Source organism: Anomaloglossus baeobatrachus, chromosome 9 (assembly GCF_048569485.1).
Source record: "Anomaloglossus baeobatrachus isolate aAnoBae1 chromosome 9, aAnoBae1.hap1, whole genome shotgun sequence".
In the NCBI taxonomy this organism is placed as follows: Eukaryota; Metazoa; Chordata; class Amphibia; order Anura; family Aromobatidae; genus Anomaloglossus; species Anomaloglossus baeobatrachus.
The window spans coordinates 39935008-39951649 of NC_134361.1; the positions used below are offsets into that span (position 1 = coordinate 39935008).

Genomic DNA, 16642 nt, shown 5'->3' on the forward strand with positions numbered 1-16642 from the left:
TGTACACGGATCAGTTGTCCTGGTCCCTTTGCAGAGAAACAGCCCCAAAACATGATGTTGCCACCCCAATGCTTCACAGTAGGTATGGTGTTTTTTGGATGCAACTCAGCATTCTGTCTCCTCCAAACACGACGAGTTGTGTTTCTACTAAACAGCTCTACTTTGATTTCATCAGACCATATGACATTCTCCCAATACTCTTCTGGATAATCCAAATGCTCTCTAGCAAACTTCAGACGGGCCCGGACATGTACTGGCTTAAGCAGGGGTACACCTCTGGCACTGCAGGATCTGAGTCCCTGGCGGTGTAGTGTGTTACTGATGGTAGCCTTTGTTACGCTGGTCCCAGCTCTATGCAGGTCATTCACTAGATCCCCCCATGTGGTTCTGGGATTTTTGATCACCGTTCTTGTGATCATTTTGACCCCATGGGGTGAGAGACTGCTTGTAGCCTTTTTATAAGGAGCAGTGAAACTACCCCAGAGCTCAGTGATGTGATTGAGTCTGGAAACTTCTAGAAGATACAGTGAGTTTTTCAGCAGGATTCAGGTCGCCTGCTTGCTGGAAGGGATCAAGGATCCAGAGTTTTCCTGTCTTGAAAAGCCCAGGATTCCAAGATACTTATTCCCAGGTAGCGAAGTGGCAGCAGGAGGAATACACAATCACCACACAGCAGAGAAACCAACCTCTCATTGGGGCACGTCAGACCACCATTATTGTAAATGCTGTAAGGAGTGTACAGGACTGTTCTCTGCAGAGCTCCAGTAAAAAGTAAAAACTCCCTGTCCTGTCTCTGCCTCAATTATTCTCTGCTGTACCATCCCTACCTCAACAACCCCAGGAACAAGCCCTAGTTGGGGAGGCGAGAGGACAATGCTCGGGCACTGCGCATCACCACCTAACTCCTTGGGACCTCTCGCAGTGCCCGGCCATACCAAAGCCGCACAACCCAACTGGCGTCACAAACTCTTTATTTGTTTATTTATTTTATTTTTCTCTCCCTTTTTAATCTTCTTTTTAACCCCCATTACAAAAGGCTGTTGCACGCGCCCGGTACGGCTATTTCGCCACTCAAACAGCGTGGCCCACCACTGTTACATGACAAGCCTACCGGGGAAAGAACAGACAGATAGGTAGATAGATAGATAGATAGATAGATAGATAGATAATAGATAGATAGAGCAAAAAAGAAAAAACTGGCAGCACTTCCTATAATGTGAACAGGTGCGTATCTTTTCAAGATGCATAATATAATAAAGAGAAAAAAAAACAGTTGCACACGATTATGGCAGAAATATGACTTACTAAAACGTTTTTGAGCTCTTTAGCATATTAAAATGGCCATTGTAATGCATACCCCGCAGCCACGTCACGGCAACCTCTCTGTGCTGGGTCATACGCTATACTGCCTCTGTCTGGGCTCCTAAAAACCTACATGTAAGGGCGGCGAATGACCCCCCAATAAAAGTTAAACACACCTGGGGCTAATGAGCATGGTGGAATGGAGTGCACAGCCAGGCAAAAGGACATCACTCAATAGTAGATATAGCAAAGATAGATAAATAGATAACAGAAAAAAGAGGAGACTGGCAGCACTCCCAATAGTGTGAACAGGTGCGTATCTGATCATAATATAACTAAAAGAAAAACAGTTGCACACTGTCATGGCAAACTAACAAAAACTAATATAAAAAACATTTAGAGGTGTTTGGCATATTAGAATAGCCATTGTAATACCTGCCCAGCAGCCACATCACGGCAACCTCCCTTGCTTGGTCCTACTGTATACTGCATCTGTCTGGGCTCCTAAAAACCTACATAGACAGTCCTTGCACCCCATCCCCCACCTTACCCAATAGCCTCATCCATATTTCACTTCCATGGTTTCTTGCTGATCTTATGTAGGTTTTTAGGAGCCCAGACAGATGCAGTATAGAGTAGGACCCAACAAAGGAGGGCGCCATGACGGGGCTGCTGGCCAGATATTACAATGGCCATTCTAATATGCCAAACACTGATAGATAGGTAGATAGATAGATAGATATTTAGATAGATAGATAATTATTGAAATGTCCAATTCAATTCTAGGTCAACCCTTGGCTCCAAATAAGAACCTCATTGATGCTTTTTCCAATGTGCTCTGTGCTGTTATGTTTGGAGATCGTTTTGAGTACAAAGATGAGCGGTTTATTAAGTTTCTTCAAGTCGCAGAACAAATTTTAAGTCTGGCAAGCTCCAAATGGGGACAGGTAAAGTGCTTTTGTAATGTTCTGGTGAGTAAACACCTAATAAAGGTAGAGGAGCAATATGGCACACATGTCTAGGGTGCAGCATGCATTTGGTAACCCAAAATATGCCAGTTTCTGAAAAGGAGAGACCTGTCTAAGTTTTTACCACTGAATATCATATAAATGGGGCCAACCAGGGCTTACATAGCACTTACATGGTCTGCCAACTTTAGACAGAATCACTGGTAATGTGTTCCTTATCTAACCAATCATCATCTTCATGTTCCCCATGGCACTTTAGCTGTACAGCATTCTTCCCACGATTATGAAGTACGTTCCTGGACCTCACCACGACATAATCAGAATATCAGAAAAACTGCGAGATTTTTTTCTTGAGAGGGTAAATGCCAGCATGGAGACCCTGGATCCCACCTCACCCAGACATTTCATTGACAGCTTCCTCATCAAAATGGCCGAGGTATTTATCTACAGAATAAAAGGGGAAACCATGAGTTCGGATATTAATACTATGAATAGATTCAGATTGCTATTGTCCTTGGGCTGCAAGGTTATCACTGAGCAAGGTCTGGAGTTTATTACAAGGTGAAAGTTGAATATCACATTACAAGGCACCGCCATAGCGAGGAATGGACAGGCCATCAATGTAATATTCTAGACGCCGTAGCTAAATAGTCATTGTTGAACTGAAGGACTGGACTCTGATTTCTTTACAGGAGAAGAATAATCCCGACACGGAGTTTCATTTAAAAAATCTCCTAATGACATCTCATAACCTGTTTGTAGCCGGTATGGAAACGGTGAGCGTTACCTTGCGAAGCGGACTGCTTATCTTACTGAAGTATCCAGAAATTCAAGGTGTGTAAAGAGTTACTACTGCATATATAGGACCACTAAGTTCGCTGTTAACGTATTTCTGCTGCTCGTGAAGTTCGGGTCCCCGACGTAGCAGTGCCGGGACGTTTAGTGACCGGACCGGCACCACCTAGCAGTAGGGGAAGAGCAGCAGTAGATTAGATGTGGGTTAAGAGGAAGGGAGGAATGACAGATGGCCAGTGGGTTAGTTAGAGAGACGGGCCTTTTGAAGGGAGTTCTACAAAAAGGGTTTGCAGAGTAAAGACATAGCATGGTGTCATGAGTCAGTCAGGGTTTCCTGAGGTAACCTCTTAAGGTCCGGAGCCTAAAGCACTCCCCAGAAGGCTCAGGGAAGTTTTGCCACTAGACAGCTGTTGGGGCCCAGTAGAGGACAGTGATGAGAGTGAGAAGAAGAGTGGGGGAATGAAGTAACAAGGACCATGCAGCTTGCTGATGAGATCCAATATAGTAGGGATAGATAGACTGAGAGTACCCCAAGATATAAGGAGTGAGGCCATATTTGACATAGCAGTGGAAAAATTAACTATTCAAGTTTGGTTTGCCAAGAGAACTCCGGCATCACGTGTTTCATTACTGTGTTTGGGATGTGGGCTGGCTGCGGAGTGATGGACCCCAGCCTGAAGGAAATAGTATGTGTCGCAAACCCCAACTGAAGTCATGTACACACACTGATTCTCTCTGGCAAAGGAGTGCAGAACCCTCACGGCCCGGCGTCCGAACCATCCTTCACGTACAGTACAGACCAAAAGTTTGGACACACCTCATTCAAAGAGTTTTCTTTATTTTCAGGACTCTGTAAATTGTAAATTCACATTGAAGGCATCAAAACTATGAATTAAAACATGTGCAATGAAATACTTAAAAAAGTGTGAAACAACTGAAAATATGTCTTATATTCTAGGTTCTTCAAAGTAGCCACCTTTTGCTTTGATTACTGCTTTGCACACTCTTGGCATTCTCTTGATGAGCTTCAAGAGGTAGTCACCGGAAATGGTTTTCCAACAGTCTTGAAGGAGTTCCCAGAGATGCTTAGCACTTGTTGGCCCTTTTGCCTTCACTCTGCGGTCCAGCTCAATCCAAACCATCTCGATTGGGTTCAGGTCTGGTGACTGTGGAGGCCAGGTCATCTGGCGTAGCACCCCATCACTCTCCTTCTTAGTCAAATAGCCCTTACACAGCCTGGAGGTATGTTTGGGGTCATTGTCCTGTTGAAAAATAAATGATGGTCCAACTAAACGCAAACCAGATGGAATAGCATGCCGCTGCAAGATGCTGTGGTAGCCATGCTGGTTCTGTATGCTTCAATTTTGAATAAATCCCCAACAGTGTCACCAGCAAAGGACCCCACACCATCACACCTCCTCCACCATGCTTCACGGTGGGAACCAGCCATGTAGAGTCCATCCGTTCACCTTTTCTACAAAGACACGGTGGTTGGATCCAAAGATCTCAAATTTGGACTCATCAGACCAAAGCACAGATTTCCACTGGTCTAATGTCCATTCATAGTGTTCTTTAGCCCAAACAAGTCTCTTCTGCTTGTTGCCTGTCCTTAGCAGTGGTTTCCTAGCAACTATTTTACCATGAAGGCCCGCTGCACAAAGTCCCCTCTTAACAGTTGTTCTAGAGATGAGAAGGTGTGTCCAAACTTTTGGTCTGTACTGTACGTACCTTCATATAGAACTATAGTGAAGAAAACATTGTGGACTGGTGTTCAATTTAATTTTCAGCAATGTTTACTTTACTTACAGGACAAAACAAATCTATATATATAATTGCCTTATTCTGTCTGTCTGTCTGTCTGTCATGCTCCAAAATTGTGTCACCGTGACAGTGTCACCGTGACATGTCCTTACAGTGACACAAAGCTGATTGGTCGCTGGGCTCGCCATGGCCCCGCCCCCCCACACCGATTGGCCGCTCGCCCAGGCTGCGCCCCCACACGGATTGGCCAGCCGCTCGCCCAGCCTCCGCCCCCCCCCACAGATTGGCCTCTCGCCCCGGCACCCTGCAGGCATTGGCAATTCGGCCACGCCACGCCCCGCCCCCCTCACGCAACGCACGTTAGCTCTGGCCCCGCCCACCTCCCCCCGCGCATTCCCCGAACTGACAGGGCTGTCACGGAGGTGAGTACTGTACTCCCCCCCCCCCCCCCCCCGCGCATTCCCCGAACTGACACGGCTGTTAAGGGGGGTGAGTACTGTACTCCCCCCCCCATCCCCCATCCCCCGCTCGCACGGGAGTGGTGTGGGCTCCTGTGCGAGCGGGGGACGGGATACGTTGGCATGGTTACAAGCGCATCGAGGTCCTGTAGCGGCGGAAGATCCACACGCACACACACACACATCAGCTCACACTCACTCTCACACTCACTCTCACACACACCTCACACACACATCACATCGCATCCACACACTCACAGCATCCGGCGATATCCCTTGCTTCTCGGCCTCGATACTGTGCTGTTGTGACCTTCCAGGACCTGATGGAGGATCACATGGCCAGAAGCATGTGGTATCTCCGGATGTTGTGACTGTGAGCGCGTATGTGCGATATCGTCAGTGTCTGTGTGTGTGAGTGTATGCGATCGGGTGTGTGTGTGTCGGGATCGGGTGTGTGTGAGTGGATGCGATCGTGTGTGTGAGTGGATGAGATCGTGTGTGTGAGTGGATGCGATCGTGTGTGTGAGTGTCGGGATCGGGTGTGTGTGAGTGTATGCGATCGTGTGTGTGAGTGGATGCGATCGTGTGTGTGAGTGTCGCCAGAGGAGGGGACAGAGAGGGGCTGAGGCTGGGGACAGAGAGGGGCTGAGGCTGGGGACAGAGAGGGGCTGAGGCTGGGGACAGAGAGGGGCTGAGGCTGGGGACAGAGAGGGGCTGAGGCTGGGGACAGAGAGGGGCTGAGGCTGGGGACAGAGAGGGGATGATGCTGGGGACAGAAGGCTGATGCTGCGGGTAGAGAGGCTGATGCTGGTGCAGCATGGGGGATGGATTACAATGGGGGGTGCGCAGCATGGGGGATGGAGCACGTTTGGGAGTGCGCAGCATGGGGAATGGAGCACGTTTGGGAGTGCGCAGCATGGCGGATGGAGCACGTTTGGGAGTGCGCAGCATGGCGGATGGAGCACGTTTGGGAGTGCGCAGCATGGCGGATGGAGCACGTTTGGGAGTGCGCAGCATGGCGGATGGAGCACGTTTGGGAGTGCGCAGCATGGCGGATGGAGCACGTTTGGGAGTGCGCAGCATGGCGGATGGAGCACGTTTGGGAGTGCGCAGCATGGCGGATGGAGCACGTTTGGGAGTGCGCAGCATGGCGGATGGAGCACGTTTGGGAGTGCGCAGCATGGCGGATGGAGCACGTTTGGGAGTGCGCAGCATGGCGGATGGAGCACGTTTGGGAGTGCGCAGCATGGCGGATGGAGCACGTTTGGGAGTGCGCAGCATGGCGGATGGAGCACGTTTGGGAGTGCGCAGCATGGCGGATGGAGCACGTTTGGGAGTGCGCAGCATGGCGGATGGAGCACGTTTGGGAGTGCGCAGCATGGCGGATGGAGCACGTTTGGGAGTGCGCAGCATGGCGGATGGAGCACGTTTGGGAGTGCGCAGCATGGCGGATGGAGCACGTTTGGGAGTGCGAAGCATGGCGGATGGAGCACGTTTGGGAGTGCGCAGCCTGGCGGATGGAGCACGTTTGGGAGTGCGCAGCATGGCGGATGGTGCACGTTTGGGAGTGCGCAGCATGGCGGATGGTGCACGTTTGGGAGTGCGCAGCATGGCGGATGGAGCACGATGGGAAGTGCACAACACACCACACACACACACACTGGGAACCACAAACAACTGCCCTACACAGACACCTACACACACAGACAACGCTGCACACACACAACACCCAACACACAAACACCGCGGCACACACAAATATACGCACATACCGCACAACACACACATTGCACAAAACATACCTCCCCCCAAAACACACCACACACACACAAACCGCGCAACACACAACGCTACAGACACACAGCGCTCCACAAACAACGCAACACACATACAACACCGCTCTCACCCCCGTCACACCCAGACAACACCCAGAACATCTACAGTGCCTACACAAACACTTGGTAACTACACACAACATATATATATATAACAAAAATCATACATGAACTACACAATACGTAAATTCTAGAATACCCGATGCGTAGAATCGGGCCACCTTCTAGTACTATATAAGTTCCTAACAAGGCAGATTTTCATGTTTTTTGTTCATGTGGTATAATTTGCTGTGAAAAAGGTAGATATATATATTTTTGTTAAATATAAGATTTAGGTTTTTAAGTAAGTGTCATGTTCTCTCTGTTTATTGCTGATATATCGGTGAATTAGTTAAAGAAATATGTGTCTGTTTTTTACATTTTTTTCTTATGTCCACACAGGATTACTAAAATACATTTAAATATTATTTTCCCATTTTTTTAACAATTATTTTTATATATCAGACAGGTTTTTTTTTTGTACGGGCGCTGGACTAGTAGCGATTTGAATTGACAGTCGACTTTTTATTTTATTTTTTACTTTTCTTTTTCTTATTTATTTGTTAATTTTATTATTAAAAACCAAACAGGACTAGGGAAGGTAAAACAACACAACTTTCACCCAGCAAATGTTCTCAGAATGGTTTCCTGGTCCACAGCTCACAGGTTCCTTCTAGAAGCAAGTATAACAGAAACTATCACTAGCTGTAACCTGGACTAGGAGGGAGGTCTTTATAGCAGAGCTAATTAGCAATAGCGAACAGCTGCCCATACCTTTCTTTCAAAGTTTCAGGCACCAGAGGATCTACTTGAATTTCAGGCACAAGAGGATCTACTTAACCCTGGCATTGCTGGATAAAGGAGAATCTCCACAGCCAGCAGTAGTAACCTGAGAAAATATATATGAAGTAATGTGCTGTGATCTCCTGACACCAGAAATAGGAGGGACTACTCTCCATCGTAGTAGCCTCGTGACACTAAGTGAACAAATGGCGCATTATGTCATAAAATAGGTCCAGTATGGTAACCATGTAGCTAATTTCTGTAATTGAGTACATTAACATTAATCTGTCATTTCAGCCAAAATCCACAGGGAGATTGATCAAGTAATTGGAGGAGACCGAGCTCCGAACTATGAAGATAGAGTGGAAATGCATTATACTCAGGCTGTTATCCAGGAGATCCATCGGTTTAGTGATGTTATCCCACTCAATCTTCCTCATATGGTGACCAGAGATATCCAATTTCGAGGATATGACATTCCCAAGGTATGGTCCTCCTATGTATCAATCAATTATTTATGCATTTTCTGGGATATTGGTCAAACCAGTGGGACCGCCATGTGGTCTACGAGTACACAAGGAATAATAAATTACACAGTGCATGTGATGTAGACACAAATGTAATGATTTTTACTGTATGCAGCAGACAACAATTGATCTTTGACACCTGCTATCAGCATATGTATTGACCGACTTTGAGACATCAGTCAGCACTCACATGTTATCATGGCGCAATGGTTATATTTAACAATCCATAATGATTTTTATTTCTGTTTATATATAACGTACAAACCATAAAACCAGCAATGGGCACTAAAACAGTGCTGGGTGACGAATATCAGCTGTTATTGTAAGGTAGAAGGGTGTTTCAAAGACATTTTTAACTAAAATCTTTTTTGAATGGGGTTCTGGTAGCTTGGCTCACTCAGCTGCAGTTTGCGGTATACACAGGAATAGTCTTCTTTTAAATTTGTGCTGGTTTATTTTGGCTTCATAATCCAAACTCAACACAACCTTTGTCCGGCATAAAGGAAACAAAATAGCCTTTAGTACAGTCCATACAACTGTGGGTTCCGCATGCTCAAAAACAGGGTTCAGCTTCTTACAATTTGGAAACAACTCTGTAGGTGTGCTCTTCTTAAGATACACAGATCACTGAGTGAGTCAAGAGGCCTTATTTTTACTTGCTGGACCACACACAAAGGTTTAGATACGGTGAACAGCCTTCCCACCCATCTCTTTAGCGTTTCGCAAAAAAATCATGCCCTATTGAAGCTGTTTAACCCTCTCAGTACCTAACATACTGGAGCACACATACGGGTTCACATCACTGAGGTTAACAATCTCAATGAAACATATCTCCCCTCTAGTGTTATACCAATGACTATCTTACAGGGTCCGGGGCTTTAGTCCCAGGCAGTAAATACACAAGTTTTTGCCCTCAGGAATATACTATACCATCCCTCCTTCCTGTAGCTACCAGGGCGTTTTTTATGACCGGCAGCATTCCTGATTTGGGCATTTATAGAATTTTTACAATATCCTCTTTGATTTGGAGTTTGACAGTGATTGAAAGTAATGGGAAAGATTGTGAGTAAATCATATTTTTGCCACAAAATTATGCATATGTTCTTGAGACCCTAGGCAAAAGCTTTAACAGGACACACCAACTATTCATGTATCACTTATGGTACTATTTTTTCATATGAGGTGAAGATCATTTTGGGCCTCTGAGGTTTAGGGCCTGACTGCAAGTCTGCAACTTCAACTCCTGCACCCCTATAGATTAATCCATGGACAATTGTGTAAAGGTGATACTATCTTTTTTGTATACTATGACTTCATCTTCCATTGTTCAACACATGGTGTTTGTAGGCAGCATCACAGCATCAGCATGGTAAAGGTGTTATCTAAATCTCTGTATGCCTAGTAGGATTTTCATCATGAACACCATTGAAAAAATACCCTGGAGAAAGGGGAAGATAGAAAGAGACAAACGTGGTGCCAATCTGAGTGTAGTGAGTTTTTATATATAAAGGTGTTGAAATAGTGGAACTCTCACCTGGTTCAGAGGTTAGAAAGCCTGGAATAATCCAAGAGGAGTTGATCCACTTTCAAATAGGATTATGGTGCATTATGCAGCAATCGCACTGGATACTATAGGGGAGCCCTCCAGCAGGTCCACTTAGTGAAAGAAGTTCCAAAGGTAATTACCAGTCTTGCGGCGCTCCTGCTACCAATGGTGGAACATATTGGATGATTTTTGGTCATATGACTGGACCAATATACAAATAAGTAAAGAGATATTTTATTTGTACATCTTTTTTTCTCACAATTATACCCGAAGAAGGCTGAAGGATAAAACATCCGAGCCGAAACGCGTTGTATAATTAACCATATTTTAATGTACAAATAAAATATCTCTTTACTTATTTGTATTTTGGTCCAGTCATATGACCAAAAATCATCCAATATGTTCCACCATTGGTAGCAGGAGCGCCGCAAGACTGGTAATTGCCTTTGGATCATGAATACCATGACAGCAGAACTGTCATGCTAGGTTTGAGGAAGTACCAATCAAACGGTGAAAGGGAAGGGAAACCCTGTGTCTAGAGAAGGGGGAGATGGTGACCCCTGACCAAGCCTACTGCTGGACCCTGGCTTCCTCACCACCCTAGATAGGTTCTGCAATTATGCGTCGAGTCAGATACCTGACCCTAGCTGACCCTAAAGTAGGCCCTAGGTAGGGAGCAGATGGGATGACCGCTTAGTCAACACCACTAAGGTCTAAAGAAGACACAGGGATAACAAACAAGTGGAAAGTAAACAAATAACTTATCTCCAGATGACTCAGGGAAAGGAACAGTAACAGCAACAAAGTTTCACCAGATGAATACAAGCAGCCTGCTTGCACTGAAGACTTGTTAAGGGTATAAGACCTATCACCAGTACAGAGTAAGGGGAAATGAGGGTATATAAAGACACCAAGGGAAGTCCTGATGAAAAACAGTTGAAACGGTGAAGACCTCTGCTGGGTCCTAAAGGGAAAGAGATGAAAACCAAGCAGAGGAGATACATAGAATACCAAATACACCAAGAAGGAATAATAGAAGATCAGGGACAAGTTTGAGCAGGCAAACACTGTGACCTCCTATAGCCGGACACCACATGACTGTCTGTCACATCCGTGACAAGATCTATGTGCATGAAGGAGTAGGAGGGATCTAGTGTGCAGTGGGACTAGTAATATTAAGGTAAACTTTTTACCAACTACCTCAAATTTGTCTGGGCTGTTCTGAAGCTATAGACACAAAGAGATAGAGGTTAATGGATTTAGGAGGTGGGGACATGATACAGTCTGGTGTGCACCATTTGTGTTGCCACCAGTGCTTACACTTGGCATGAGGAAGGGTTAGGCCTGAGAAAATGATCATCCCTAAAAGAAAGATCCCTGAATAGAGAATGTGGCTCAATGAAGAAGTAATGTAGCTCACACCATGATTGCAGTCCGGAGGACCTGAAGGGATGTGATAGCAGCAGTACAGTCCACCTTACTGAGGATGATGAGGAATATCATAGTATCATAGTATCATAGTTTTTTAAGGTTGAAGGGAGACTCTAAGGCGGGCTTTGCACGCTGCGACATCGGTAACAATGTGTTACCGATGCTGCAGCGATAGTCCCGCCCCCGTCGCACGTGCAATATCTAGTGAAAGCTGCCGTAGCGATTATTATCGCTACGGCAGTTTCACACGCACATACCTGCCGTGCGACATCCCTCTGGCCGGCGACCCGCCTCCTTCCTAAGGGGGCGGGTCGTGCGGCGTCACAGCGACGTCACACGGCAGGCGGCCAATTGAAGTGGAGGGGCGGAGATGAGCAGGATGTAAACATCCCGCCCACCTCCGTCCTTCTCATTGCAGCCGGGAGGCAGGTAAGGTGATGTTCCTCGCTCCTGCGGCTTTACACACAGCGATGTATGCTGCCACAGGAGCGAGGAACAACATTGCACCTGTCGCTGCACCGGCATTATGTAAATGTCAGAGGCTGCAGCGATGACACGATAACGACGCTTTTGCGCTCGTTCATCGTATCAAAAAGGATTTAAACGTTGCGATATGGACTGCGACGCCGGATGTGCGTCACTTTCGATTTGACCCCATTGACATCACATGTGCAATGTCGCAACGTGCAAAGCCGCCCTAAGTCCATCTAGTTCAACCCGATACACGTATGCTACACATATGCTGAGGGTGGCAGCCAATCGAACTGTAGAGTATGAGAAAGTCTTCTGATTTTCGTTAGTTTTGGTTAAATGAACTTTGGCTGAGGAGACAGGCACAAAGTATCTCCTGGGGTGATGTAATCTTCCTTGAGAATGGATAAGTAACCATGGGTAATACCCAATTCTTTTTGTTTTCTTTATAGACGTAGTAAACTTTTATAACAATATATTATTTTTAAGGGCACAGAAATTTACCCTTTACTCTGCACCGTTCATCGTGACCCGAAACAGTTTTCTTCTCCGTGGAAGTTTGATCCAAACCGCTTCTTGGATGAAAACGGAAGGTTCAAGAAGAATGAAGCAGTGATGCCTTTTTCAGCTGGTAGGAACCTGAAATCCGTGCCGTGGTGCTCCATCCAAAGAAGTGGAGAATGAGACAGATATGGGGACAAAATTTGGTTTCAGCCTCTGACTTAAACAATTGTTAATACTTATTGACTTCAAGCAGTGATTTTGAATAGAGGTGAGCGAACCCAAACTGTAAAGGTTGCGGTTCATATCAAACACCGGGTGTCTGGGGTTCGAACCCAGACATGATCTTTTAAAAAAGGTCGTGTCCAAGTTTGGGTGCTGTTTGTATGCTAACCACTCAATCGAGCATTCGGGTGCTTGGCCCAGTGAGAGCCACTTGCAGTCTCTGAATGTCTCTCACTGAAGGTTGTTTTTGGATGCTATGTGTCCGGAAAAAAACCTGCCCACCCTCCCCCGGAAATGCTCTGCTTATGGCTGGCTGTATGTGGCTGAAGAGCCGAACTGCCCAGACATTGACTTCCAAGATACTCGTCACTTGAGTTGAACCGTTAGTTCGGGTCCCTATTGACTTATTTGGGTTCAAGTTCAGGTCAAATCTGGGTCCCGAAACAAAGTTTTAATCAAAGTATGACAGAACCTGAACATGCAAGGGTCCACTCATCTCTAGTCTTAAGAGATTATTTTTACTATACAATTATGCAAGTTTATCTCCATTTATTCATGTAAAAAAAAATATTCTCTTGTTTAGCTGTATTATGGGTGAAACTACCAGACCACGTGTGGATCTAAGACCCTAAAAAAAAGACTTTAATATTGATCATTGAAGCTTTAATTTCAAATCATTAGGCGTGGGTTTGGGCCAGGACATCCATTTGTGTCAGCATCTATGAATAGTTGTGATGGAGGACCTCCCATGAAAGTGTCTAAATTCTATTATTTACTCTTTTTAGGAAAGAGGATGTGCCCAGGCGAGGTTTTGGCCCGAATGGAGCTTTTTATCTTCTTCACCACCATTCTGCAAAATTTTAAACTGACTTCAATGAAAGAATTTACAGAGACTGATATTGCTCCAAAAATGGCCGGATTCTTAAATGCCCCCATTCACTATGAGCTGTCATTTCTTCCTCGCAAGATCTGATGTACTTTGGTCTTCCCAGGCAGTTTATGGAAACATTTGTGGACTTTTTATAGATAATACACGGTTATTCATCTTTGCCCTTTTTTTTCTTGTTCAGCCTCATGATTATTATTACTTTTTGTCCTTGCATGACTTGTTTTTGTGCTGGCCGGTGTGTATAAAGTACAAATATGTGGCGCCCCTGAGGCTTCCGTCGCCACAGAGACATTGCACCCCAGTCAGAGGTGTGATGTCCCATCCTGGGTAAGGAAAGGGGTACATGCCAGTTCACAGGTAAAACTGCACTACACCCATTGCTAGGCACACACTGGGACCAGGGACAGTGGCAGCAACCCTCCCATGCTGCATGCTGGGAGGGGTCGTAAGACCCATCCCTGCTCCCATAGGGTGGTAGCTTAGCAACCGGGGGGTGGGAAGAGCCAGCTGAGTGTAGAGCAGAGAGGAAGGTCAGAGTTTCAGTTTACCTCAGAGAGGGAGAGAGTGAGGAGACCGCATGTAGCTGTGAAAAAGAAAGGAGCTCTGTGAGTTCAGAGTGTCCGCAACAGAGAAAGAAAGCAACAGAGAAGGAGAGAAACAGAGAATAGAAGAAGAGCTCTAGTCAGGCAGGAGGTAAAGAAAGAAGAAAGTGACGCTTCCTGGTGAAGACCCTGGGACTCAGAGGGTCCAGGTGACACCAAACAGGGAACGAAGGGATTCCAGGGCCACAGATAGCTTCAGAGCTGGTGGCCTGTTCCACAGGAACATCGGTGGAGGGATCAAGCTGCATCAGGGGACGGTCCCTAGTCACTGGAGGAGAAGTCTTCTCCAAAAGTTAAAAGACCGAGGTCCAGGGAAAGCTGCATGCTCCCCGGACCAAAGCCCACAGCAAGAATCTCTGGAAAAGGGGCAAATACCGACAGGCGAGCTCCCAGCCCGGAGGCTGCAGTGGAGGCCGAGCCAGGTTCAGCCACAAAAGGCAAGGCTAGTGAAGTCAGCTGAGAAAGGACACAATTAGAGGGGTGCACTGGCATTTACCCCCAGATCTACCCGGGATCGGCGGATTTCCCTGACGGTGGTCCCAGCAGTCCAAAGGCTCCTGCAGACCTTGACAAGAACTGTGAGTAAAGACCTTGAAACTGCACCCTTGGTGTTGCCTCAGTTATTTATCTGCATAGACACTTACAAGCAGCAACAGTGTCCCCAGGGCACCGCTCCACCTGTGGGGAGCAGTACCACCATTGCTGCCATTCCATCACCCCGGAGGCCTCACACAGCAGCGGCGGCTTAATAGCCGCAAACCACAGGTCGCATCACAACAAATATACACTTTAATTACCCCTACGTCACCAACCATATTAAATGACACCCACCAGGGCCTCGGAGTCGGGCCCCTCCACCACTGACGACCCCTGGACTAGTCCGGCCCGGCACCGGGTGTCCCATAGCCCTGGGGTGGGCGAGTCAACTTTGGCATCACGAACAGAATTTCGTGCCCGAACCCACTGGGTACTGTGCGCCTGAAAAGACTGTGAAAGAACTGTGTTTTATTGAACAAACTGCTGCCATTAGCCTGGCTAAGCGCGGGAAGAAGAGGGGCGTGCCTGCAGAAAGAGCGCGAAAGTAAGCCCCGCCCCCTTTGATCTTGCAAGAAAGAGTGCGAAGCGGTGCCCGCTATGGAGAGCGGACGTAAGATGTCTGTGTTTAGCCCTGTCGGCGGCATGGCGGGACTCCGAAGTGGAGGAGGCGGAGTGGCTTTTGATGTGGAGGATCGCGGCCCGAGTGAGCTCCCCGCGGGAACCGCTGCCTGGTTGGAGCGGGAGCTGGGTCGATTCTGTGTCCGGGTGAGAGCACAGACGCTGCAGCAGGTGCTCGACTGGAAGGCGGAAGTCCGGAGGATGGTCGCCGTGGTGTGGGCCCAGGAACAGAGGGCCGCCGCAGCAGCCGTGTCGCGTGAAGATAAAGCCACGCAGACCCCCACGGCAACCCTCCTCAGCTGGGAGCCAGGACCCGACAGCACTGTGACGAGTGAGCCCTGTGAAGCACCACTCCGGGATCAAGAGGTACCGTGTACGCTGCCCCCCGCCACCGTTCCCGCTGGAGGTTCAGAGCCCGGGGATGTATTGTGTCTGGAAAAGAAGTCCGGTGTCCCGTACGACATTGGCACAGTACGGTCCCCTGCAATGGTAACCGCATCCATAAGTTAACCCCTGAAGTTAAACGTTCGAGTTGAACGTTTTAAAGGACCTGCTCCAGAAATAATGCCTCCTGCCTTTGTTGAACGTCCCTAAGTTTTCCAGGAGATGCCACCCAGCACAAGAGGTGGAAGGAGGAGGACCTTGTCTGACTTATTTACCATCGCTGGGTCGAAGTCCCAGTGCGCACCATCAAGGGTCGGAGCCCCTGGTGGAGGACGACAAGGAGTTAATGGAGTCAGGACAGTACATAGCCCCTGAATGTCTGCCCATTGTTCTTTTCGAAGATGACACCCTATTCTTGAATCCTTGTCCCCTGTTCTTTTTGAAGATGACCCCCCCTGTTTATGTGTTACCGGGCGACTGGACTGGAATGTGGTCCCCGGTGAATGTGTTATTTATGTGCGTCCCATAAAGGCATGTAATGTCCTAAAGTTTTAATGTTTTATGCATAACAAAATTTTGCAGTTTCTTCCATTGTTTTTGTTGTTTCAGCCCGAGGACGTGCTGGGATTCACTGTGGGGGAGTGTGGCGCCCCTGAGGCTTCCGTCGCCACAGAGACATTGCACCCCAGTCAGAGGTGTGATGTCCTATCCTGGGTAAGGAAAGGGGTACATGCCAGTTCACAGGTAAAACTGCACTACACCCATTGCTAGGCACACACTGGGACCAGGGACAGTGGCAGCAACCCTCCCATGCTGCATGCTGGGAGGGGTCGTAAGACCCATCCCTGCTCCCATAGGGTGGTAGCTTAGCAACCGGGGGGTGGGAAGAGCAGCCGAGTGTAGAGCAGAGAGGAAGGTCAGAGTTTCAGTTTACCTCAGAGAGGGAGAGAGTGAGGAGACAGCATGTAGC

At 47.4% G+C, this 16642-nt stretch overlaps 1 protein-coding gene across 1 annotated transcript in view; it reads left to right on the top strand.

Annotated features, from left to right (window-relative positions):
* LOC142251095 (cytochrome P450 2G1-like) overlaps nucleotides 1-15796 on the top strand; it is a 31968-nt gene extending 16172 nt beyond the window's left edge. The window contains exons 4-9 of the mRNA XM_075323608.1: nucleotides 2089-2249; nucleotides 2530-2706; nucleotides 2963-3104; nucleotides 8239-8426; nucleotides 12406-12547; nucleotides 13428-15796. Coding sequence (XP_075179723.1) covers nucleotides 2089-2249; nucleotides 2530-2706; nucleotides 2963-3104; nucleotides 8239-8426; nucleotides 12406-12547; nucleotides 13428-13615 — 998 coding nt within the window. The 3' untranslated portion in view covers nucleotides 13616-15796. The remainder of the gene's footprint in view (nucleotides 1-2088; nucleotides 2250-2529; nucleotides 2707-2962; nucleotides 3105-8238; nucleotides 8427-12405; nucleotides 12548-13427) is intronic.
* Nucleotides 15797-16642: the final 846 nt, after the last annotated feature.